Raw genomic sequence first — 27,571 nt, forward strand, 5'->3', positions numbered from 1 at the left:
TATGATGCAAGTGGTCTAAAATCACATAAGTTGAGAGGTGATAAAGTCGTCCTGAACACCCACAGAAGGACTTCAACCCCTACACTTAAAGTAAGGGCAGACAATATGTATAAGTGACACTAACAGCATAGCCCAGAACTAGAATCAACTCTCCATAGGGAAATGGTATTAATTATATGCATTCTCTTTTTTAGAAAGAAGAACAAAACTTTGGTTTTAAATTCTAGTCCGTCCTGAGGAAGGTGCTACTATTGTAACCTATGCACCGAAACGCGTCGACAGTGGGACTTTTTAAAGCATATGAAATGTATTTGTGTAGTATTTAATTTGCAATTTTGAAAGTACATGATTTGAACTGTGTGTGACTCTGAGATAGATACCGTAATACGGAATTGTTAGATAGCATATATAAGACTGTACCAGAGCACCCAATCAGAGTATATATTGAATGCAATTTTAAAATATGATTTTATTGAACATAAGTGTTTTCCTATGAAAAATAAATTTTGAGAGTAACAAAAAGTATATTCTAGTCTGGAGTAATAATATTTGTCCAGTGTCACAGTCAAAAATCAAAGGTTATTGATCTAAATGTGTAGGCCTCATGGTCACCAACTAAAAGAGTAATACACAGAAAGGAATCTTTTTTGATAAATATCTGACACCCAGTCCTTTCTGGTCCCTAGGAAACTCTCTTTTTTGGGATTTTTTGGGAGTCCACAAACAGCGTCAGCTGCTGATTGATATGTTTTTCTAAGATTAGTTAGATGGTTCCGCCGGATCAGCATTTACTTTTTTTTAGCAGGGGGAGAACCTTGGCATGTTTCCAAGCCGCTGATACTATTGCTTCATGTAGCGATGCATTAAGCAGTTCCCTAATAACATTGAGTATTGGTATTTCCCATTTTTGAAGAATGGGAATGGGGAGAGGGTCCTTGGGAGAGCCAGATTTAAGGCTAGTTAGGATGCGACTAAAAGATGGAATATCTAGAGGCAGCCAGTTTTCCAGCGTCTTGCCAGGTGTTGCAATAGTGGCCTGCATCATTAGAAGAGTGGTACAGCCTGATGTAGAGGCATTGATCTTTAATTGCAGCTCCACATTAGTTGCCGTGGTGTTAAATTCTGTATACATTTTTTCTATTTTATCAATAAAGAACTCTGCCAGATCTTCACATTGCGCTTCAATTAACCCAGGTGGCGTAGGTTGGCAAGTTGCGCCTGACAGCTCTTTCACTACTTTAAATAGGACTTTGGGATTGTTATGAGCCAATGTAATGATATTATTTACGTGCTCAGCACGAGCAGCTTTCCACAGGGCAGAATAATCTTTTTTTGCCAGTTTATAAGTTCGTCTTGATTCTGTTGCATAGTCCTTCCTCCACCGTCTCTCCAAAGCTTTACATTTGGTTTTTACTACTTTTAATTTTTCAGAGAACCAAGGGGCAGGAGGACGATGATTGTTCAATTTTTTGTTAGACGTAGGAAGACATGCATCAATAGATGTCATCAACCAGGTTTGAATAGTGTTAGTATCTGCTATATTGGTTGAAGAGATGGCAGGAATATTATTTATAAGATGCCATAGTCCAGTCTGGACACAATCAAGGCCTTGATAACTGTTCTTTGCGTAGAATTTGGCAACATCCAAATTCTTTTTTTGAGCCATCTTAGGATGGTGAAACAGGTTGAGGGGACCTTAACTGCTTGCTGCCTCATAGATAGTTGGTCATCTATAATTATGCCAAGATTACAGACTGATTGTGACGGTTGGGAGAGATTACCCATTTGAGGCGGCCAATGTTGGGGACCCGAGAGATCTTTGTTTCTTCCGATGATTAGAACTTCAGTTTTCTCCCGTTTAATTTCAACCTGTTGGTATGCATCCAGCTAGCTATCTTTTGCAGTCCTCCCTGGGAGAAGAGGACACATTAGATGCCTCCTTAGTGGACAGGGAGAAGATTAGCTGGGTATCATCTGCATATGAAAATATGGCTAGCCCAGCCTCTTCACCTATTGTGGCCAGGGGGCTAACATAGATCTTGAAGAGTAATGGGCTTAGGATTGATCCCTGTGGCACTCCATACGGGAAGCATGGGCCTTAGAACTTGAGGACGTAGAAAAAAACCTGAAAAGTCCTGCCAGACAGAAAGCTCGACAGCCACTTGAGTGCTGATCAGACAATACCCCGAGAATGTAAAACTTCTAGAAGGGCTGTGTGTGACACAGTGTCGAAAGCAGCACTCAAGTCAAGCAGTATGAGTGCCACAGTTTCTCCCATGTCCAGACGTTTGCGAAGAGTTTCTGTGACACCCAAGAGCATGGATTCTGTAGAGAAGCCAGCTCTAAATCCTGATTGTGATGTGTGAAGGATGTTTTGGGAGTTTATCAAAAAAGATTCCTTTCTGTGTATTACTCTTTTAGTTGGTGACCATGAGGCCTACACATTTAGATCAATAACCTTTGATTTTTGACTGTGACACTGGACAAATATTATTACTCCAGACTAGAATATACTTTTTGTTACTCTCAAAATTTATTTTTCATAGGAAAACACTTATGTTCAATAAAATCATATTTTAAAATTGCATTCAATATATACTCTGATTGGGTGCTCTGGTACAGTCTTATATATGCTATCTAACAATTCCGTATTACGGTATCTATCTCAGAGTCACACACAGTTCAAATCATGTACTTTCAAAATTGCAAATTAAATACTACACAAATACATTTCATATGCTTTAAAAAGTCCCACTGTCGACGCGTTTCGGTGCATAGGTTACAATAGTAGCACCTTCCTCAGGACGGACTAGAATTTAAAACCAAAGTTTTGTTCTTCTTTCTAAAAAAGAGAATGCATATAATTAATACCATTTCCCTATGGAGAGTTGATTCTAGTTCTGGGCTATGCTGTTAGTGTCACTTATACATATTGTCTGCCCTTACTTTAAGTGTAGGGGTTGAAGTCCTTCTGTGGGTGTTCAGGACGACTTTATCACCTCTCAACCTATGTGATTTTAGACCACTTGCATCATAGTGAGTGGAGTCATAGAATTCTACAAAAAGAGCATGGAGTTATTTCACCATACTTTTTGAGCCTATTAGCCTATTTTCATGCTGTTAAGCAAAGCACTTACTTTTAAAAAGTCACGTTGACACATGTTCAATGGTGTCTTAAAGCAGGTACGTCTTTCGATATGCACCGCCTGTATTCAATTGTTTAGCTGTGCCTGTAAGGTACATAGATAATGCTATATACTTCAAATAATGATGTCATGGCACTGGTGTTTATTCTCAACAAATACATCCATATACCTACCAATAGGTTTTTCGCCTAATGTTTAAGTTCAGGCTGTCCTTCCCTGCACCTTTTCAAGTGGTGTCCTGATACCTGTACCGGAATAACATGACGTTCAATTTAAGTGTACAGTTATCCATAGATCATGGCTTTAGACATCTACCTATCTCCTACTCCTTCTAAATTAGAAAGGGGTTCAGTACATACCAGTTAGAGCCTGCAATAACTTGTGGCAGCCTGAATCTTGACAACTCTGTCTTCTTTTCTTTAAGCGTTGTCAGCCACACTGTAGGTTTTCTTGGGGGTGTTTTTACTTTTACTCCCAACCTGTGTATTAAAAGTCATATTGGAGGAGGTTTTATTTAGATCCTCGCATAGAAGAATCTTCTTATCGCATTCCCCAGATTTTGCCAAATTTGCTAATTACAAGTATGTCCTCTACTCTCATTGTCACTTATGCTGTTTTAAAGCAGTGCTGAGGTGTACTTTAATATTTCTTTACCAGAGGTAACTAACAGAAACCGTGCCCTGTTCGCTTTGCAGTGCTACAGCGTTAAAAGCGATTGTCACAAGCAGCCCCTCCCTAGAGCACTTGCTTAATGACCCTCCCTAGAGCACTTGCTTAATGCAAGCTGATAGACTATGGTCTTCAGAAAAGGAGTACCACAACTTTCCCCCTTTCCTAGGATTTCATTCTTGGAATCCTGCATAGGAGAAAAGATTCTCTCCCTCACTCTACATACATTCGAGTGCCCAATGCTTACTCAAGTCTTCTATCCATCTAGTTTGCGCCAAAGCGGTCCTTACCTTTAAAAATCGGCGAGCCTGCTAGTCACAACGTCCTGCTTCCACCGCAACTGGTGAATGCAGTCGTTTGTGCAGGCTTTAAATACCCCTAGGCATACTTAATTGGATGCCTATTACCTGCCAAATTGGTATTTAACATTCAATTAAGGTAGCCGTCTATCGGCGCCATTTTAGTAGTTTTTTGCATCAATCCTTTAAGGACTACAGGACCATGGGTTCAATCCCGGGTCCTCCTGTTTGCCGAATTTTAAGCTGGTGACTATTATTATTTCTGATTTGTTTATAACACTGTCCCCTTTTCTTTTAATATTGTAAACTTCCTCCTGGGCACACCGGTTTGTTCAGACCGAGTTTCGATCGTTTTCGGCCGCCATTTTGGTAGTTTTTAAGTCTTATTTGCGAACTACAGAACCACGGGTTCGATCCCCGGTCCCCCTGGTTACTGATTTTCAAATTTATCCATATTTGCCTAATTTTCAGCTGGTGACTTGTATTATTTCTAATTCATTTATAACAATATCCCATCTTATTTTGATATTGTAAACTTCCTCCTGGGCACACCGGTTTATTCAGACCGAATTTCGATCTTAGAACTTAGAGCCTTAGAACTTGAGGACGTAGAAAAAAACCTGAAAAGTCCTGCCAGACAGAAAGCTTGACAGCCACTTGAGTGCTGATCAGACAATACCCCGAGAATGTAAAACTTCTAGAAGGGCTGTGTGTGACACAGTGTCGAAAGCAGCACTCAAGTCAAGCAGTATGAGTGCCACAGTTTCTCCCATGTCCAGACGTTTGCGAAGAGTTTCTGTGACACCCAAGAGCATGGATTCTGTAGAGAAGCCAGCTCTAAATCCTGATTGTGATGTGTGAAGGATTTTTTGGGAGTCCACAAACAGCGTCAGCTGCTGATTGATATGTTTTTCTAAGATTAGTTAGATGGTTCCGCCGGATCAGCATTTACTTTTTTTAGCAGGGGGAGAACCTTGGCATGTTTCCAAGCCGCTGGTACTATTGCTTCACGTAGCGATGCATTAAGCAGTTCCATAATAACATTGAGTATTGGTATTTCCCATTTTTGAAGAATGGGAATGGGGAGAGGGTCCTTGGGAGAGCCAGATTTAAGGCTAGTTAGGATGCGACTAAAAGATGGAATATCTAGAGGCAGCCAGTTTTCCAGCGTCTTGCCAGGTGTTGCAATAGTGGCCTGCATCATTAGAAGAGTGGTACAGCCTGATGTAGAGACATTGATCTTTAATTGCAGCTCCACATTAGTTGCCGTGGTGTTAAATTCTGTATACATTTTTTCTATTTTATCAATAAAGAACTCTGCCAGATCTTCACATTGCGCTTCAATTAACCCAGGTGGCGTAGGTTGGCAAGTTGCGCCTGACAGCTCTTTCACTACTTTAAATAGGACTTTGGGATTGTTATGAGCCAATGTAATGATGTTATTTACGTGCTCAGCACGAGCAGCTTTCCACAGGGCAGAATAATCTTTTTTGCCAGTTTATAAGTTCGTCTTGATTCTGTTGCATAGTCCTTCCTCCACCGTCTCTCCAAAGCTTTACATTTGGTGTTTACTACTTTTAATTTTTCAGAGAACCAAGGGGCAGGAGGACGATGATTGTTCAATTTTTTGTTAGACGTAGGAAGACATGCATCAATAGATGTCATCAACCAGGTTTGAATAGTGTTAGCATCTGCTATATTGGTTGAAGAGATGGCAGGAATATTATTTATAAGATGTTGATTAAATTGATCTACATCTAGATTCTTCCAGTTTCTAAACCCCGCCTTGGAAGAAGAGGTAGAGGAGTTTTTGCACTGTATCTCCATTTTCACCCTAAAATCAACCAAAAAATGATCTGACCAGAGTATAGGGAGGGCTGCCTGGCATAGGATACTAGCTAAATTGGAAAAAATGGGGTCTCGTAGATATCCTGCCTTATGGGTGGGACCTGAGTTGCGAAGTAGAACATTCATGGCTGCCAAATCAACAGTCAAAGTGGTGCTAATAGTGCATGTAGGGTCATTAAAATGAATGTTTAAGTCTCCTAAGATAGTGAAGTTCGTAGCTTCCAACAACAGAGGGCGATAAGTTCTGGGAGCATTGATGCCCATGGACCTGCCGGTCCCGGAGGTCGATAAATAAGGATCCCAGAGAAGGTAAATTGAGATGTAAGCGAAAGTTTAAAAGAACTGGCTTCACAGCCTTTGAAGGGTAGGTCCTCCCATTTACAGGTGTAGGTATTTTTTAAAAATGAGTGCAATTCCCCCTCCAATTTTATTCATATGATCCATTCTAATGATTGTATAGTTGGGAGGTAGGGCGATCGCCACATCTGGTCCCAAGCTCTCATTTAGCCATGTTTCTTAAGAAAAACCGCATCAGGTTGAGTATTCAGTAGGAGGTCATGGATATCTTCCTTATGTTTGGGAAGTGACCTACAATTTATACTAAAAAAGGTGAATTCCTTTAAGAGAGCTACCTTATTTTTAACCGAAGAGGACATCTGTGTGTTAAGGTTCATGGGGTAAATGAAAGTATCAATATGTTCCCTACTGGGTGGTGTGGTGAGGGAGAAACCACAGAAGTGACAATTAGAAGCAAGACTTCCTGGTTTTAGAGACTTGCATTTCGGTTTTGGCTTAGGGCGCAGGTCATGGAGTCGTTTTTGATAAGAGGTGCAGGGGTTGTGACCCCTGGTTCCGGCCGGGCGCGGACAGGCTCAGACGGGCTTGCCTTTGGCGCGCCACAGGCACTCCCGCTGCGCGAAGCGTCGGCTATTGGAATTTATACTAATTTGTCAGCTAATCTGCTAACAGCAGATCCCCGCCTCCCCTCGCCTCTAGCCCAGAAATGACTGTAACCGCGGGTCCCTCCACAACAACCGGGAAATCCCATGGTGGACCAGGGAGTGTGTGGTGAAATACGGGTGTCAGAGGTGTACAGGTAGGCGCAGTAGTGCAAACAATACAATTTGTGCAGATTAAAACGTAGCAAGTGAAGTTTAAAAGTCTAAAGGGTACGCTAACACAGCCTCTGTAATCAGGCTCTCGCTTCCAGCGCGCGTCCCATGTGACTGTTGCTTTTCCATAGAGTTGCAGTTGGTTTCAGCATTCATTTATTTATATAGGCACTTTTATTTATTATTTTACCTGTTCCTTGCCTTTTTATTCTTGTTACTCAAAACAAAGTTATTTTAGAATGATTTTTGCTAAATATATTCTGTAGAAATATTGTATGTACAGATATTCTTTTTAATGAGCCATATTGCCTATAATTCTTTTTATAATAATAATACAAATGCACCTTTCCTTGGACAAAATTAACTAGCTGTTCTTACACAACTCCTTGTTCAATGGATCTACATTTGGGAGGTCTCTTGCTTGTCAAAGTGTACTATTGTGGGCTGTTGATTCACTGTTGCACAGTATTATACTGTGGTTAATTTATATAGCATGTCGCATCCTTGATGAAATACTGAAACAATTATTGGACTGGTAGCCTGCTTCCCCACAGCCTGTGCTTGGATGGCAGGAATGCTGGATTGCACTGTGGTATTTGTTGACAATGTTTTGTTGTTGTGTGTGATGACCGGGGTGGTTATCTTACTATCAGTCGGGGGAGAGAATTCTTGAGCTTTATGTTATTCTTCTGTCTGTTTGGAAGAGCCTGTGGTATGAATGTGGCCTCCCTGATAAATGTTTTGAAGGTAGATTGAAAGATAATTTCACATGTGATTGTACCTACCATTACTGTTCGGGGAATAGGCTCAGTTATGTTAGGTGGAATGGCATAGAATCATCTGATAATCACATTTTCATTGTATGGGCGATTTATTTATTTTTATTTTAATAGTTTTATATAGCGTGAACGTGACCCTCGTGGGTATCAGAGTGCTTTACATGCAAACCAAGGCACAAACCTATATATCAGTCAAACGTGGTCTGTATGCATATATCAAAGAGAACAACTTTGTTCGAACAGGAAGAAAAAATTTAATCTAATCTAGAAAAAGTGTAGAGCTTTGTGAGACATGCATGCAATTTTCAGCTAAATTCTTGCTTCAAAGGGGAGCAAGTTGAGAAATTTCAGGTCAGGAGAGATGTGATTGTTCCTTTTTGAACCAGTGATGTGTCTTGCAACTGAGTTAAAGGAATCCCTTAACGGGCTGTTGTGGATCTGGGCAGGCGTGAAAGGATTGTGCTTCCATATTCCAATCTACTATTCACAAGGGCTTACACGGCAGACATGAGGTCTTTTTGGGGAGGAAGGATTTTGGTTTTCTTAATATGTTCATCGAGGTTTGCTCCTTTGGTAGTGGCACTAATGTGCTTCTGCTTATTGAGGTTTTAGTTAAGAGTAATTCCTAGTTATCTTGCTGAATCAATAAGTTTTGGTTTGCATTTGAATGCGGTTAATTGATTCACTCATTCATGGACTGTGTGTAGCTGATTCGGATGGGCGATTTGGAAAATTCTGTTTTTTTAGTGTTAAGTTTGAGGTAGTTGTATGACAGCCAATTTTGGGTATTTTGAAGAATAGGATTACGGGCTCGGATTTCTTCAGGAAAGGAGACTTTCAGATATAGTTGGATATCATCAGTATAAATGATAGTGGATGCACATAGGATTTCTGTTAGTGGCTCCATGAATAGGTTAAAGAGGATTTGTGAATGTTTATTTGTTGGAGTGTTCCAACACTATCGGTTTGGGAGCAGTTAAGTCTTCACCTCCTTCCTGAACTTGGATGTTTCTTGTTTTACCCAGAAATCAAACTTTTGCTGTTTGTATAGATAACAAGCGTGCACTGATGCATTTATTCTCATTGGGGTAATGATTTACCAAGGTTCTGTTCTTGAGCAAAGGGATCTATTATGTAAATATCATTGGAGCTTTACTAGCCTAAAGTTTGGGCTGCTGCAGTGGATTTCCAGGGGAACAATATAAAGTGCATTAAGGGCATTGTGTTTGGCAAAAAGAAACTAATGTTGCAATTGGACACTGGTGTGATGCGTTTCGTTGGGCTAAAATGTAGGAGCTGTCTTTGTACTACACTTTGGATCCTGTAGTATTCATAAATGGGCATGCTGGGGAAGTGCAAGTGCCCGTGATTGGTACTACAATGATCCCATAATGCTATGATATGGTCCAGGAAGGACATCAAGAAGAAGTAGGCTAAGGTTATGTGCCAAGACAGTTTCTTTTAATTCATTTAGTTTTCAAAGAGTTTTCCTGCTTTAGAACAATTTTCACTGAATTGAAGGGACCAGGGAGAAGGCAAAAGGTAATTAGAACTTGGAGGGACTTAATTTCAAGGCAATATGCAGTGCTGACAAGGAGGGTTTTAGCTGATACTTCTTGGTGAATGATAAAATGTGGAGGTGGAGAGGGAGGGGTCTCGATAATATGAGTTTTGTCCACAGGGAAAGATTGTTCCCATGAAGGTTTTAGTTCCTTAATGAAAGGCCTGTTTATAATCGGAGTGAGCCTTGAGCTTCTGGTTGGCTTGTATGATTAGAACATGCTATAAAGGTAGCAAGTTTGTGACTTGGCACAACAACGTTTTTTGTCGTTAATTCATAAGAAGTGTTGCACCTTGGAATACAAATAGCAAGTTGTTTGATAAACTCTAACTGAATGTATAGAAGATTCTACTTTGCCTAGACGCTAACTTTTTTTTCTGCATGAGTTGCACAAATTACTCCTGAACAGCTCCAACCACTTTTGCACAGTTCATAATAGAATGCATAAAGGGTAAACCTAGGTGGTTTTGTGCTGATGAAGATATCACTCCTACTTTGTTCAATCTATCTAATCTAATCTGAGAGAAGTATTGATTAAAAGTAGAATACAGTCATCTGTTTACATTTTTGGATTCATAGCATACCCAAAACATACTGTGGCAAACAATGGCTTTCAGGGAGACTTCAAATCATTAATTGAATTAATACCCACTTTTGTGTGCATTCTATTTGTGAAATACCATCATGCTTTTACCATTGTCTGTCATTGCTTATCTGCATCTTGTGTTGGTCTGTGGTAGCAAATGCAAAAAGAACAATTGATGGACAGAATGCAGAACAATGTCATACATTCACCCCAGTACAGAGATCTGGGCCTAAATCCATCGTTTTTTTGCTCACCATGCCAACCCAGTTTAGACCTGGCCATATGCAAATCAGTCTTGACCCTGTGCCTCATGGGAAAAGTCCAGCCCGAACTGCCAAACCAGGTCCTCCCTGGACCGGAAACAAGCATCCTAGGACCGGTTTCGGGGTTTCACCCCTCTTCAGCCGGGATAGCCTGATTCCAGTGGCATGGAGAGCACGGGACTCACGTCTGAGCATACCCGTCCCAATCGGGGTGACAAATACAAAAACAACAGTTGATGGACAGAATGCAGAACAATGTCATACATTCACTCCAGTACAGAGATCTGGGCCCAAATCCATCGTTTATTTGCTCACCATGCCATTCCAGTTTGAACCCAGCCATATGTAAATCAGTCTTGACCCTGTACTTCATGGGAACAGTCCAGCCCAAACTGCCAAGCCAGGTCCTCCCTGGACTGGAAACAAGCATCCTAGGACCGGTTTCGGGGTGTCACCCCTCTTCAGCCAGAATAGCTTGATTCCAGTGGCATGGCGAGCACGAGACCCACGTCTGGGCATACCCGTCCCACTCTGGGTGACAAATGCAAAAACAACAGTTGATGGACAGAATGCCGAACAATGCCATACATTCACCCCAGTACAGAGATCTGGGCCTAAATCCATCTTTTTTTAGCTCACCATGCCATTCCAGTTAGAACCCAGCCATATGCATATCAGTCTTAACTCTGCACCCAGTGGGAACAGTCCAGCCTGAACTGTCAGGCCAGGTCCTACCTGGACTGAAAACAAGCATCCTAGGACCGGTTTTGGGGTTTCACCCCTTATCAGCCAGGATAGCTTGACTCCAGTGGCATGGAGAGCTCGGGACCCACATCTGGGCATACCCGTCCCACTCGGGGTGACAAATGCAAAAAGAACAATTAATGGACAGAATGCAGAACAATGTCATACATTCACCCCAGTACAAAGATCTGGGCCTAAATCCGTCGTTTTTTTTGCTCACCATGCCATTCCAGTTTGAACCCAGCCAAATGCAAATCAATCTTGACCCTGCACCCAATGGGAACAGGCAAAATGTGGAGGTGGATCTCCATAATATGAGTTTTGTCCACAGGGAAAGATTGTTCCCATGAAGGGTTTAGTTCCTTAACGAAAGCCCTGTTTATCATGGGAGTGAGCCTTGAGCTTCCGGTTGGTTTGTATGATTAGAACATGCTATAAAGGTAGCAGGTTTGTGACTTGGCACAGCAACGTTTTTAGTTGTTAATTCATATGAAGTGTTGCACTTTGGAATACAAATAGCAAGTTGTTTGATAAACTCTAACTGAATGTATAGAAGATTCAACTTTGCCTAGACGCTAACTTTTTTTTTCTGCATGAGTTGCACAAATTACTCCTGAAAAGCACCAACCACTTTTGCACAGTTCATAATAGAATGCATAAAGGGTAAACCTAGGTGGTTTTGTGCTGATGAAGATATTACTCCTACTTTGTTCAATCAATCTAATCTGAGAGAAGCATTGATTAAAAGTAGAATGCAGTCATCTGTTTGCATTTTGGATTCATAGCATACCAAAAACATGCTGAGGCAAACAATGGCTTTCAGGGAGTCTTCAAATCATTAATTGAATTAATACCCACTTTTGTGTGCATTCTTTTTGTGAAATACCATCATGCTTTTACCATTGTCTGTCATTGATTATCTGCATCTTGTGTTGATGGCAAGTCTGTGGTAGCAAATGCAAAAAGAACAATTGATGGACAGAATGCAGAACAATGTCATACATTCAGGCTTGTGCATAGATCTGGGCCTAAATCCATAGTTTTTTTGCTCACCATGCCATTCCAGTTTGATCCCAGCTATATGCAAATCAGTCTTGACCCTGCACCCAATGAGAACAGTCCAGCCCGAACTGCCATGCCAGATCCTCCCTGGACTGAAAACAAGCATCCTAGGACCGGTTTTGGGGTTTCACACCTCATCAGCCAGGATAGCTTGACTCCAGTGGCATGGAGAGCTTGGGACCCACGTCTGGGCATACCCGTCCTCCTCGGGGTGACAAATGCAAAAAGAACAATTGCTGGACAGAATGCAGAACAATGTCATACATTCAGGTTTGTGCAGAGATCTGGGCCTAAATCCATCGTTTTTCTGCTCACCATGCCATTCCAGTTTGAACCCAGCTATATGCAAATCAGTCTTGACCCTGCACCCAATGAGAACAGTCCAGCCCGAACTGCCAGGCCAGGTCCTCCCTGGACTGAAAACAAGCATCCTAGGACCAGTTTTGGGGTTTCACCCCTCATCAGCCAGGATAGCTTGATTCCAGTGGCATGGAGAGCACGGGACTCGCGTCTGGGCATACCCGTCCCAATCGGGGTGACAAATTCAAAAACAACAGTTGATGGACAGAATGCAGAACAATGTCATACATTCACCAAAGTACAGAGATCTGGGCCTAAATCCATTGTTTATTTGCTCACCATGCCATTCCAGTTTGAACCCAGCCATATGTAAATCAGTCTTGACCCTGTGCGTCATGGGAACAGTCCAGCCCAAACTGCCAAGCCAGGTCCTCCCTGGACTGGAAACAAGCATCCTAGGACCAGTTTCGGGGTTTCACCCCTCTTCAGCCAGGATAGCTTGATTCCAGTGGCATGGCGAGCACGAGACCCACGTCTGGGCATACCCGTCCCACTCTGGGTGACAAATGCAAAAACAACAGTTGATGGACAGAATGCCGAACAATGCCATACATTCACCCCAGTACAGAGATCTGGGCCTAAATCCATCTTTTTTTAGCTCACCATGCCATTCCAGTTAGAACCCAGCCATATGCAAATCAGTCTTAACTCTGCACCCAATGGGAACAGTCCAGCCTGAACTGCCAAGCCAGGTCCTCCCTGGACTGGAAACAAGCATCCTAGGACCGGTTTCGGGGTTTCATCCCCCTTCAGCCAGAATAGCTTCATTCCAGTGGCATGGCGAGCACGAGACCCACGTCTGGGCATACCCGTCCCACTCGGGGTGACAAATGCAAAAAGAACAATTAATTGACAGAATGCAGAACAATGTCATACATTCACCCCAGTACAAAGATCTGGGCCTAAATCCGTCGTTTCTTTGCTCACCATGCCATTCCAGTTTGAACCCAGCCATATGCAAATCAATATTGACCAATGGGAACAGGTAAAATGTGGAGGTGGATCTCCATAATATGAGTTTTGTCCACAGGGAAAGATTGTTCCCATGAAGGGTTTAGTTCCTTAATGAAAGCCCTGTTTATCATGGGAGTGAGCCTTGAGCTTCCGGTTTGCCTGTATGATTAGAACATGCTATAAAGGTAGCAGGTTTGTGACTTGGCACAGCAACGTTTTTGTTGTTAATTCATATGAAGTGTTGCACTTTGGAATACAAATAGCAAGTTGTTTGATAAACTCTAACTGAATGTATATAAGATTCAACTTTGCCTAGATGCTAACTTTTTTTTCTGCATGAGTTGCACAAATTATTCCTGAACAGCACCAACCACTTTTGCACAGTTCATAATAGAATGCATAAAGGGTAAACCTAGGTGGTTTTGTGCTGATGAAGATATTACTCCTACTTTGTTCAATCAATCTAATCTGAGAGAAGCATTGATTAAAAGTAGAATGCAGTAATCTGTTTGCATTTTTGGATTCATAGCATACCAAAAACATGCTGAGGCAAACAATGGCTTTCAGGGAGTCTTCAAATCATTAATTGAATTAATACCCACTTTTGTGTGCATTCTTTTTGTGAAATACCATCATGCTTTTACCAGTGTCTGTCATTGCTTATCTGCATCTTGTGTTGATGGCAAGTCTGTGGTAGCAAATGCAAAAAGAACAATTGATGGACAGAATGCAGAACAATGTCATACATTCAGGCTTGTGCAGAGATCTGGGCCTAAATCCATAGTATTTTTTGCTCACCATGCCATTCCAGTTTGAACCCAGCTATATGCAAATCAGTCTTGACCCTGCACCCAATGAGAACAGTCCAGCCCGAACTGCCAGGCCAGGTCCTCCCTGGACTGAAAACAAGCATCCTAGGACTGGTTTTGGGGTTTCACCCCTCATCAGCCAGGATAGCTTGACTCCAGTGGCATGGAGAGCTTGGGACCCACGTCTGGGCATACCCGTCCTCCTCGGGGTGACAAATGCAAAAAGAACAATTGATGGACAGAATGCAAAACAATGTCATACATTCACCCCAGTACAGAGATCTGGGCCTAAATCCATCGTTTACTTGCTTACCATGCCATTCCACTTAGAACCTAGCCATATGCAAATCAGTCATGACCCTGCACCCAATGAGAACTGGTAAAATGTGGAGGGGGAGAGGGAGGGATCTCCATAATGAGTTTTGTCCACAGGGAAAGATTGTTCCCATAAAGGTTTTAGTTCCTTAAAGAAAGGCCTGTTTATAATGGGAGTGAGCCTTGAGCTTCCGGTTGGCTTGCATGATTAGAACATGCTATAAAGGTAGCAAGTTTGTGACTTGGCACAGCACCGTTTTTAGTTGTTAATTCATATGAAGTGTTGCACTTTGGAACAAAAATAGCAAGTTATATGATAAACTCTAACTGAATGTATAGACGATTCTACTTTGCCTTGACGCTAACTTTTTTGCTGCATGAGTTGCACAAATTACTCCTGAACAGCACCAACCACTTTTGCACAGTTCATAATGCAATGCATAAAGGGTAAACCTAGGTGGTTTTGTGCTGATGAAGATATTACTCCTACTTTGTTCAATCTATCTAATCTAATTTGAGAGAAGCATTGATTAAAAGTAGAATACAGTCATCTGTTTACATTTTTGGATTCATAGCATACCAAAAACATACTGTGGCAAACAATGGCTTTCAGGGAGTCTTCAAATCGTTAATTGAATTATTACCCACTTTTGTGTGCATTCTTTTTGTGAAATACCATCATGCGTTTACCAATGTCTGTCATTGCTTACCTGCATCTTTTGTTGATGGCAAGTCTGTGGTAGCCTCATCCTTCTGGGGACGAATCAAAGCACCTTTACCCTTACAAAACAAAAAGTTATGCCAAAGTGAAAAGCGGATCTGCAACATAATCAGATATTCCACCTCATAATCAGATGATACTGTGACTGACTCATACATTGTGTGCAACCTGTGCTTTGAGTAAAATATTGTTTGTCTTGGGTGGTTGTTACATTGTATGACCTCCTGGCTCTCTTTTAGGCTAAAAGCTACTTTGTTGAAATATTACTCTCCTAGGCCATTCTCTCATGTATTCTAAGAAGAATTTTTCTCTGCTATTGTTTTTGCTTTGCAATTCATTAATAAGCTAGCATTGGCAAATCCAATAAGTCTCGCTTTGGCAAGAAGTACAATGTTTTTTTTTGTTAACTGGACGCATATACCACAAAGTATCTTACACATTTTTAAAAAAATGATCATCTAATACAGTTTTAGTAAATCAATGCTGGTGCTTCTTAGCAGGCTGGTGTCTTTAGAAGAGGACAGGTTTAGAAACACTTTTTAAAAATTGTAATAGACTTTATGGGAAATATGTGTCTCATTTGTGCAAAGAAAGGGTACTACTGGTTTTGAATTACTGTAACTAAAAGGCATTTTTTAAACACACAAGGATGACTAAGCAAAGATAAAGAATGGAAAGAAATAAGCATTGCCACAGTGAAGTATTTGCCTTTAAGCCATGGTCAGTCACAGTGCAAGACAGAAGGTCAAAGGTAGAAGAGAATAGTGTTATTTAAATTTCTGGGCGCATACAGTTAGCGTGTTTATGAAGGCTTTAGAGGATGTGTTTGAGGGTTCTAAAGAGTAGAAAGGCAAAGAAATAGTGTACATAGTTTATGTTTCTATTGTAGGCGATCAGAAAAAAACATAGTAGTAAAGCGGGTTCTTTAAAATTGAGCAGCAGTAGTGATGCACATTACAAGACCCCAGCTGGTGGAAAACTCCTCGTCAAAGAAAGAAACTGCCTTATCGATTTAAGGAATTAATTTAGTTCCCAGATGGACATTGATATTATGTCAGCTGCAGCTCATTTCATAGTTCTCATGAAGCTGATTTTGCCTCTGGGTCCGAGGAAGGTGATTTTAGGGTTTTTACATTCAGGAGCCCCTTGGAATTATGTGGCTATTGATTTTGCTAAATCATTGCAAATTCCATTTTTCAAGACAAATATCCATGTGGAGCTTATGGCAGTTTGTTGTTCAAGTCTATCTTGAGGTCCAGTGAAGTTTCATATGTACATGATTAGTTTGGTGTGGTTGGGACTCATTTTGCAAAGATTTGTTTTGATTTGACTCCACAGATCACAGCAATCTTGGTTAACTTCTAATTAGGCCACAAGGGCAGTTCATCTGATTGTTATTTGACTAGTTGTATGATTTCATGCAATTCCAGAGAGAGTTGTGATTTTAAAGTGCTTGTAGGACTGGGTATTTCACATAATACTTCGTTATGAAGAATTTAGTGATGTATTCAGTAAGACAAAAATAATTTTTTTACCTCCACACAGATGTTATGTAAGAATGATCTGAAAACTGGTGGAGCATATAGTCAAGTGTATACACCCATTTAAACAGAAATATAATTTCTCAGATAGTATTTAGGTAAACATTTGGCTAATGGCTTTATTAGGCCCTCACAATTTCCTGCTTCTTCTCTATACGTTTTTGTACACAAAAAGGGTGGTGAGTTGAGAATATATGTAGATCGCTGACTCCTTTACTTAATCACAGTCAAGAATCTTTACCCTTTCTCATGAATGTCTCTTCTGCTAGATTAAATTCAAAATGCTAAAGTATCACAAAGTTTGAACTCAAGGGAGTATGCAATCTACTCCATGTCTGAGGGGGTGATGAATGACAAGTGGCATGCCATATTAAGGGCCCGATTATGATAGTGGGCGGCGGACTGCCGCCTGCTATCATGGCCGTCAGGAGACCGCCCAACAAGCAGTCTGTGGTACGACTGCCAAATTAGGATGCGACCACCGTGCTGGCGGTTGGAAAAGTGTTCTTTAACACAATGGTTTGTGCTGTGGCAAAGGAAAAGGGCCACAGCACAAGACGCAGTTAAAAAGAGCACTTTATGTACATCCATGCACCGTGTGGCATGCACCATGTGGTGCATAGCACATGGTGCATGGGAGTGTGTGGGGGCACTACATGTGCCCCTAGGGCCACTTTGCAGCGGCCCATGAGGGTCGGGTGCCCTGTTTGGGGCCCCCAAAATCCCTTAAAGCAGCCTTTTCATTGCGGTCAGACCATCAAGAAAAGGCTGTCTGAAAGCGACAACGTAATTTCTATGGTGGTGCCTTCCTCGGTACCGCCACCATTCAAGGGATATGACAATATATCCACCTTGATATACAGAGCCAACATTAAATTGCGTGCAAAAAGTGTTGATGACTTTTCGAACTCGGTTGTGGTATGAGGTTTTCTTCAGGACAACATAAGGTAAGGGGCACTAAATGTGAAACAAGGATAAAGAAAAGGTCTCATTATTTAGCATATATGAGTCAGAGAACACCATGTACTATTGTGTGTGGTAAACAATTTCCATGAGAGAATATTTTTTTGTTCTTCCCTGTAAGAGTTCGATCTAATAAATCTAACAGAATTTAAAACAGTAATTGTAAAAAAACTCTGGGGTAGATTTTTAAACATCTTGCTCTGGGTTAGCATTACAAAAGTGACGCTAACTAGCACAAAATGTTTTTTACCAATTTACTTTCCAGCGCAAAACTTGTTTTGCATTGGAAACTACCCTACAAGTAATGCAATGCAGTGCGAAGCATTGCTTTGCGTTACTTATCACCAAGGAGACATTACAATGGTGGTACTTGGGCATTCCATGCAACCACCCATGCTTTTTGATGCAAAACCCTATCTGCAAACAATTGTAGACAGGGTTTATCGCCAAAAGTTAATGCCATCTGAAAGGAGGCATTAAAAGGAGAGATGTTTTCATTTCTCCTTTCTTTTCCTTCTTTGCATCCGTGCTGCACTGCGCAGCACACATACAAAGTGGGAAAAGTGTTTGAACTTGTGTGGGCATAGTATTTTGTACAGGAAGGGTCCCCTTCTGGTACAAAACCTATGGCAGACTCAAGCACGCAACTTACAGCTGTAGTGCTAAGATGTGTGCCTGGCGCACTGCAACGGAAATCAGTGCCAGTGTTATGGAGAGGGGAGGGGACCCTGTGTGGTTTTGTTTGTAAAAATTGTATGTCATGTTACTATTCATTATTTCTCTCACTTCCCTGCCTGTCTTGTTTTCCAGCACTTAAACTCCTCTTACGAGCAGGTCAGGCTTACCAAATGTTAAGGATGTGCACTGCTGGAAGAATGTTTGCTCCTCATTAAGATTTGATTGCAGCAATTAAAATACTAATGGTGGGCATTTAATGCATCATCCTGAAGCTCTTTTCTAATAAATTGATTGCTACTGCCTTAACTAAGACGTTTTCTGCTCTTCCTGGTCACAGAGGAAAGGTCTTCTGAGGAATTATTATGCTTACTGCAGGCTATATTACCATTGGCTTGAGTTTAAAAACTGCTGAGGTAGTAAAGAAACTTCATGATCTATGGGAGTCCTTTGGTTGTTTGACAATGTAGGTCACACGATGAGTGAAGGCAATTAGTGCGCATAGGAGATGACCTGCTAAATTTAGGAAGACCTGAAACCAAGGTGTTTGCAGTTTTTTTAAGCTTTTCTTTTCTTCTCCTTGTGTAAGTAAAGCTAATTTCACTATGTTTCAGTTTCACTTGAATAGTTGCTTCAGTAGAATTTGTTTCAATTGAAAACTAGAATACCTAAATATACTATTGCGTTGACACAGCTAGACATGTTGCTGTTAAATGCACCTCAGCAGTGTGAACAGAACTTCTAGCTGAATCTTGGGAATGGCCACAAGGACATATTTTCTGGTTTACCACGGGGTGCAAGTATGACATCAAAGAAAAGTGCTTAGGGATAAGTGCTGCACTTTTACTGCTTTTACAATACAGACTGCCGAAACAGTATAAGTGCATCAAAATTCAGTATGTTCCAGTTTCCAGTGAAACCCCAAATAGTTGGTTTGGTGGGATTTTATTGGTTATAATAGGTTTCAACTGAAGCTCAGAGACCCTAGATATAGTATGATAATGGCATTGAAGGGGACATTTAAAGTATTGAGAGTGGGTCTCCAAGTCTCTGGACTGGCGGAGGTCCCAGTACCCTGCAGTTATGGCATGGAATTTTGCTGAAAGTACTATGGCCAATGCGGCTAGATCACTTCCATAATTAATGTCATTCTAGGCCAATCTTTTATGGGCCATTGGACAGGAACAATTAACAGAGGAAGGCCCGTTCTAAATTGGGAATTCATTCAAACAGATTGAGGGACCTGTGTGGATGAGCCTCCAGCCAAAGGTTTACTTTGGTGGAGCCAGCTGATGCTCTTCAAGAAATCTAGCTGTTCTCCTACCACTAAGTGACTTGGTGGAGCCTTGATTTAGGCAAAGAAGGAACCGCACTGATTTATGGGGAGGCTCACACTCCAATAAACTCTACATGAGGCCTTTAGTCTCAGTTTTGTTATACTGTTGTACTTGCTGAAGTCCTACTTTCACTTATAACCTTATGAAGGACTTTTTTGAGACACCATCATAGAATAGGAGGTTAGGGTGGGATAGAATTTCTAAACATATATTCATGCTAACATGTCTATTTATTTTTGCTTTAGTTCAATTTTATTAAACTGATACGTATTCTGCTCCAGCTTTTGTGGATTGTACCTGCTAGTATTGACATATGTACTGCATTCTTTAACATCATACTTTTATATAAAGAGCAGCACGAGCTTCTACTTCGGTAGTGTAACTGTAAATGTGGAAATTATTGGTAAGAGAACTTCTAAAGTAACTAAAATTACATATGAGGTACCTGCTCTTTTATTTCAGTTGCATGAAATACGTCTGGAAAATGTATCTTAAAGACACCTTCTTTAGACTTTTTTTCATCTCATCAAGATCCTGTCTGCCAAATTAAAAGGTAGGCGGTTCGGATAAGCATGCTATTGGGTCTTCTTCAGTGTTCCATCATTCCAGAATAGTATGTTATGTTATGTGTATTTGTAAAGCGCACTATATATATATATATGTCATGGCGAGGCAGTGGCCTCTTTATATACAATGGGCAGGTTTCGCACCTTGCTGGAGTCTGTACCTGAAATGTTTGAAGAAAGGATTGAAAGTTATATATATATATATATATATATATATATATATATATATATATATATATATATTATCTACTGGCGGTCGCCAGTAGATAGTTATAGTTAGGACCGTGTGTTTCCATAGGAAATCCGAAAATTCTATTTTGAATAACTTTGGCGCCGGTTGACGAATCCTCGCGAAATTTTCAAAACTAATGGGGCGCTCCGCTCAGCTCCTACCCTGAAAGTCTCGGGGTGATTCGTCAAGCGGGGGCTGAGAAGAAAGGGGGGTCCCAAAACGAGTTTTCCCCATGCATTTTCCCATAGGACCTTTAGTCGAAGGTACAGCCCGAACGGCTGAACAGAATTACTTGAAATTTGGCAAAGAGGTAGTCCTCAGGTCAGGCATGTGCCTTTTGCATATATGGAGTCAATCTGGTCAGTATTTCCTGAGAAAATTGCAGTTAAAAGTACATAAATATCTATAGCCGCGCACCCTAACGTGCGCGAGCGTAATTCTGATTGGTGGTTCAGTCAATGTTCGAATCGGTCGAAATCAGGAAGTGTCGGCCGCCATTTTGTTTGTTTTGGGTGCGACAGTGAAAAAGAGAGGTGGCAAACGTGAAAAGGGGGCAGGGTAGAGAGTTCCTGACCCCCTAGCCTTTGTCAGGGGGTCCCTAAAGGACCCCGAAGTGTGAAAAAAAAATTTTTTTGTTTTTTTTTTAATCGCGGGGTGCGCGCACCGTGCGCGCACGGTGCACGCACGGTGAAAAACCTTTAAAAAAAATATAATAATACATACACAACTTAGCATTTAAAAAACGTACAAATTCACTTAAAAAACCATAGGTTTCACACACGTTATAGTTAGGAATTAGCATTTAAAAAACCTTGCAAATTCACTTAAAAAACCATAGGTTTCACACATGTTATAGTTAGGTGGACATTTCACTCGTAAAAAAAACAATGAAATTCCCCCGTTATAGTTAGTTGAGATAACTATAACTCGCGCGACCGCCACTCTATCACAAGGATGATGTCATCAGTGATGTCATGAGTGATGCCACTGACCATGTCATGAGTGATGTAATATGTGACATCATGAGCAGAGGATTGCGGGCGCGCAAGTTATAGTTATCTCAACTAACTATAACGGGGGAATTTCATTGTTTTTTTAAGAGTGAAATGTCCACCTAACCATAACATATGTGAAACCTATGGTTTTTTAAGTGAATTATATATATATATATATATATATTACCTACTGGCAGACGCCAGTAGGTAGTTATAGTTAGGACCTATTTTACATAGGAAATCTGCAACATTCTATTTGGAATAACGTTGGCACCGATTGACGAATCTTCGCGAAATTTTCCAAACTTTTGGCCAGCTCCAGTCCGCTCCTATCCTGAACATTTCACGGCGATTCGTCAAGCGGGGGCCGAGAAAAAAGGGGGGTCCCAAAACACGTTTTCCCCATGCATTTTCCCATAGGACCTGTTGACGCAGCTACAGCCCGAACTGCTGAACGGAATTAAACCAAATTTGGCAAAGAGGTAGTCCTCAGTTCAGACTCATGCCTTTTGCTTAAATGGTGTAAATCCGTTCAGTAGTTCCTGAGAAAATTGAAGTTAAAAAGATAGCTATATCTGGGCGGAGCCTAATCACACATCTCATCGTGAGATCTGATTGGCTGTCAGTACTTCATCTAAGAAGTGTTGACAGCCATCTTGGGACCAATATACATGATAGCACCTCATTAAAAAGCATTGCAGTTAATAGAAGGTTTTAAGACTTTAGTTACATTATAAATCATTTGTTGATGGTACCATACTCATTTTAAGAATTGTGGTGTGTTCCAAGGTGATTTTACCATGTGAAAAAGTCTTCTGCTGTGATATCATGATTATGGCTCCCGGTTTTATGGTATTCATTTTTTTGCCATTTCCGTCTGTATTTATCCATATTTATTTTTGGGCACTTTTTCTGTATTTATCCACATTTATTTTTGCCACAAGCAAAAGACGGCGCTATAGCTAGTATTTTTCCGCATTTATTTAAATTGACAATGCATGATCATTTTCAGTAATATATATAAATAAATGCTGCTGTGTTACAAAAATATTGAAAACACACCTCACTATCCCAGAATAATCGATGTAAACACATTTAGAATTTGAAGGAGTGTTCCTGTGCGCTCTAATGACCTGGCAAAAGAGAGCACAAAAAGCTGAAACACATGCTAGTTCCATATTAAAAAGGAATTACATGAAAACTGTAGTTAAGCACTCTTTTAAAGACATATTGAAGGTCATTAGGGCAAGACTCCAGAACAGAGCTGGCTCTATCAGGGGGCCCATGAAAGATTAAAGTAAGGCAACATTTCAAATTGCTGTTTGACTGCAGGGTAAGTAAGAGGCCACAGGGATGAATGGGCATGCAGAAGATGTTGTGTGGTCTGGAACTAGGGTGCTGACCACGAGCAACTGAGGCCAATGAAAATGATAGAATGGGGAAATACTGTGCCCAAGAAAATTAGTATAACGTTGATGTATAATGGTACCAGTGTTCTCTGTTATTAACATCTTTATTTTCCAATTTCTTTCGATACCAATATAGACAATGCCTCTAAAACAACTCAGCAGTCAAAACATGAATGTATCCCGTGAGGAGTACCAGAGGCGCAACTAGAGTAAAATTTCAGGAGGGGCTAATCAAAATTTCGGGGGGTGGTTCTGATTGTTCCAGAAATTGGCAGAGTGAAGATGCAGGGGCTCTAAAAAGGGGTGAAAGAAAAAAGAAAGCCTTGTTAACAAGCAAATGGTCTTTTAAAGACCTGTGAAGTACTGGGGAGCGGCTGTGTGTGAGCCTGGGAAGCTGTCTCCGCCAGGCTGACTCACACAAAGGTGGGGGGGGGCTGAAGCCCTTTGAACCCAATGCTTGTTGTGTGCTTAGGGAGTACAGTAAAAAGGCGAAATTCCAACATTTCTAAACCGTATGCAAACACCTTTTCCCCTCAGCTAAGTTCTCCATGTATAGCACACTACCTTTGTAAATCAAATAGACATTCTCTGACGAACTGGGGACCCTTCTCGCTCTTTCCATTTCGGCCCACTTCATGAAGGGTGGCATTGCCACACAATGCAACCGAGAGGCCGGAACAGACCAGAATCTGCTCCTGCACCACCAGCAGTCGTCTGACTGATCCTGGCCGGCCTACGCTGCCTCTTACATCGATTATGGCCGCTAGTGATGAAGGAAGCAGGCTGAATGGGGCCTAAGAGAAACCCGCTAGACGAAACCCCCCACCCCCCCAGAACCTGTGGTCGGCCCCTTGCCCAGTGGAGGACGAGTCAGGTGTGCAGGCAGCCCAGTAGCGAGACATCGCAGGAGCTGGGCAGGCCCGAGAGATGAAGAACAGGCCAGGCTGCACTCAGCGCCGGAGGTTAGGCATGTGCACTAAGGAGAGCCTCAAGAGGTAGAAAGCTCTGAGCAGATCGGGCCACGGGGCCCGCCACGCAGAAGGTGAGACGACGAGCCGACTAGACAGCACTGACGGTGTGGTTGGTACAGCGGGTGGGGATGTTGTTAGTGTAGCTGTGGCACGGGGTTGCTCAGCTGTAGTAGTGGTGCAGGCGTTATGGCAGAGGTGGTAAAGAGGATGCTGGAGTGCATGTCTGGTGTGTGGTGTTTGTTTGCTCCCGCCCTCCCCCTTCGACCTCCCAGGGGGCGTGGCAAGATAATTGGATTCGAGCACGGCAGCCAGGCAAAAGTTGCTAGTATTTTGCCGTTTTTACATATAAATACAGACAAAGGAAACATTGTTTTCCGTCTGTGTTTATATGTAAAAATCCGTTTAAACAGAAAACCGGGAGCCCCAATCATGAATCATGTTTGAGAGAAACTATTTTCTCATGCTTTTCCCACAGAGGTTTGGAAGGTGATCTATAAGCTAAACTGAGAGCATATTTTCTGTAAATTCACATTATCTTTCTCAGTCATGTGAGAATGAAGTCTGACATTCTCAGTAAAACATGTACATCCAACAAGGGCGGAGACTGTCAGTTGATTCCTTTGTGTTCTAGTGCAGCTTCCCAGAGTGTTCTAAAGAACAACTAGAGCGCTAACAGTCCTACTTATGACAAACGTATTGCACACCTGAAGCCATCTTGATTGGAATAAAGTGGTAACTTTACCCGGAAAAATTAGGGCACATTCTGAGTAATTTCTCAAATCCTCTTCTATTTCATTAAAATATTCTGACATGCAGACTGAAATATGCACTTTCAATACCAGCAGCAGACTTCCCTGGTGAGCAGTAGCTTTACTACAGTGATCTAATAAGCAACTAGATGTGTGACACATCGGAATGCCTTCTTGATGGAATCAAAGTAAAAAACTGAAAGTATTTCCTACTGAGGAGACTGTAGTAAATGAGGAAATTAGGAAACTACATAACAAATAAGTCTCCCAAGATGGCCACCAGAGACAAAAGAGCCCAAATGTAGCCCAAATATCACCCAGATGTAGCCCAAGTATAGCCCAAAGACAGAATGTCCCAGAGTGTTCTCACGAACAACTAGAGCACTAACAGTCTTCCTTATACAAACGTATGGCACACCTGAAGCCATCTTGACTGGAATAAAGTGGTAACACTTAAAACATTTAATTTACAAAGGAACAAAATGAGGGGGTTCATTTTGCCATAGAATTTATGATTAGTGCTGCAGAAAGAAAAATTAGGGCACATTTTGACTTCTCAAATCCTCTTCTATTTCATAAAAAAATTCTGACATGCAGACTGAAACATGCACTTTGAATACCAGCAGCAGACTTCCCTGGTGAGCAGTAGCTTTACTACAGTGATCTAATGAGCAAGTAGAGTGCTAACATTCAGTATTTATGGCAAATGTGTGACACATTTGAATGCCTTCTTGATGGAACCAAAGTAAAAAAACGGAACGTTTTTCCTACTGAGGAGACTGCAGTAAATGAGGAAATTAGGAAACTTCATAACAAATAAATCCCCCAAGATGGCCACCAGAGACAAAAGAGCCCAAATGTAGCCCAAATATCACCCAGATGTAGCCCAAGTATAGCCCAATGACAGAATGTCCCAGAGTGTTCTAACGAACAACTAGAGCGCTAACAGTCTTACTTATGACAAAAGTATGGCACACCTGAAGCCATCTTGATTGGAATAAAGTGGTAACTTTACCCGGAAAAATTAGGGCACATTCTGAGTGACTTCTCAAATCCTCTTCTATTTCATTAAAATATTCTGACATGCAGACTGAAACATGCACTTTCAATACCAGCAGCAGACTTTCCTGGTGAGCAGTAGCTTTACTACAGTGATCTAATAAGCAACTAGAGTGCTAACATTGTGAATTTATGGCAAATGTGTGACACATCTGAATGCCTTCTTGATGGAATCAAAGTAAAAAACTCAAAGTATTTCCTATTGAGGAGACTATAGGAAATTAGGAAATTAGGAAACTTCATAACAAATAAGTCTTCCAAAATGGCCACCAGAGACAAAAGAGCCCAAATGTAGCCCAAATACCACCCAGATGTAGCCCAAGTATAGCCCAATGACAGAATGTCCCAGAGTGTTCTAACGAACAACTAGAGCGCTAACAGTCTTACTTATACAAAAGTATGGCACACCTGAAGCCATCTTGATTGGAATAAAGTGGTAACACTTAAAACATTTAATTTAAAAAGGAACAAAATGAGGGGGTTCATTTTGCCATAGAATTTATGATTAGTGCTGCAGAAAGAAAAATTAGGGCACATTTTGACTTCTCAAATCCTCTTCTAGTTCATAAAAAAATTCTGACATGCAGACTGAAACATGCACTTTGAATACCAGCAGCAGACTTCCCTGGTGAGCAGTAGCTTTACTACAGTGATCTAATGAGCAACTAGAGTGCTAACATTCAGAATTTATGGCAAATGTGTGACACATCTGAATGCCTTCTTGATGGAACCAAAGTAAAAAACTGAAAGTATTTCCTACTGAGGAGACTGCAGTAAAGGAGGAAATTAGGAAACTTCATAACAAATAAATCTCCCAAGATGGCCACCAGAGACAGAAGAGCCCAAATGTAGCCCAAATATCACCCAGATGTAGCCCAAGTATAGGCCAATGACAGAATGTCCCAGAGTGTTCTTAAGAACAACTAGAGCGCTTACTGTCTTACTTATGACAAATAATATGTCATATCTGAAGCCATCTTGATTGGAATAAACTGGTTACACTTAAAACATTTAATTTAAAAAGGAACACAATGAGGGGGTTCATTTTGCCATAGAAATTATGATTAGTGCTGAAGAAAGAAAAATTAGGGCACATTTTGAGTGACTTCTCAAATCCTCTTCTATTTCATTTAACAATTCTGATATGCAGACTGAAACATGCACTTTTAATACCAGCAGCAGACTTCCGTGGACATGGGGAGATTAAGTGATTTGACCAGAATCACAGAATGTTGAGCTGAAGCAGAAACTCCAACCTGGTTCCCCAGTTGCAAAGTCTGCAGCTCTGGAAGTAACACCACATCCTCTTCCCTAGGTGCAACATTTAATCAAGTGGTCAACTGGATAAAAAAACAAAGATTAGAAATAATTTTAAAGTTCTTTGTCGCTATTTGAAAACTCTGAAAATATGTCCTCATTTTAGTTTTTTAGAGCACTAACCATAATTTTGATGCAAATAAGACCCTCTCATATATGTAATTTCTAAAGGAAATACTCTAGGTATTACAGTTTTGATTACATCAAGATGACGTCAGGCGTTCCACACTTATGTAATAAATATAGAATGTTAGCAATCTAGTTGTTCATTGGGATACTGTTGAGTGGCAGAGGCCAGGGACACGGTCTCTGAAAATTGAAGGCAGGTAGGAGAGTGCAGAGGCAACAATTTGACCACACTGGGCAGGCAGGAAGGGCAGTGGCAGCACAACAGACTATGGAGGGCAGTGGGAAGGGGAGCAGGGGCAACAAACCAACAATACAGGACTGACAAGAGAGACTATGGCAATATAAATATATATATATAATAATATTGTGGGCAGAAGGAAGAGGCAGTGGTAGTACAACC

At 41.2% G+C, this 27,571-nt stretch overlaps 1 protein-coding gene across 1 annotated transcript in view; it reads right to left on the reverse strand.

Annotated features, from left to right (window-relative positions):
* OGN (osteoglycin) overlaps positions 1-27,571 on the reverse strand; it is a 64,236-nt gene that overhangs the window by 21,744 nt on the left and 14,921 nt on the right. Inside the window, exon 3 of the mRNA XM_085624884.1 lies at positions 15,218-15,287. Coding sequence (XP_085481010.1) covers positions 15,218-15,287 — 70 coding nt within the window. The remainder of the gene's footprint in view (positions 1-15,217; positions 15,288-27,571) is intronic.

The sequence above is a fragment of the Triturus cristatus genome, chromosome 9 (genome assembly GCF_964204655.1).
Source record: "Triturus cristatus chromosome 9, aTriCri1.1, whole genome shotgun sequence".
Taxonomy (NCBI): Eukaryota; Metazoa; Chordata; class Amphibia; order Caudata; family Salamandridae; genus Triturus; species Triturus cristatus.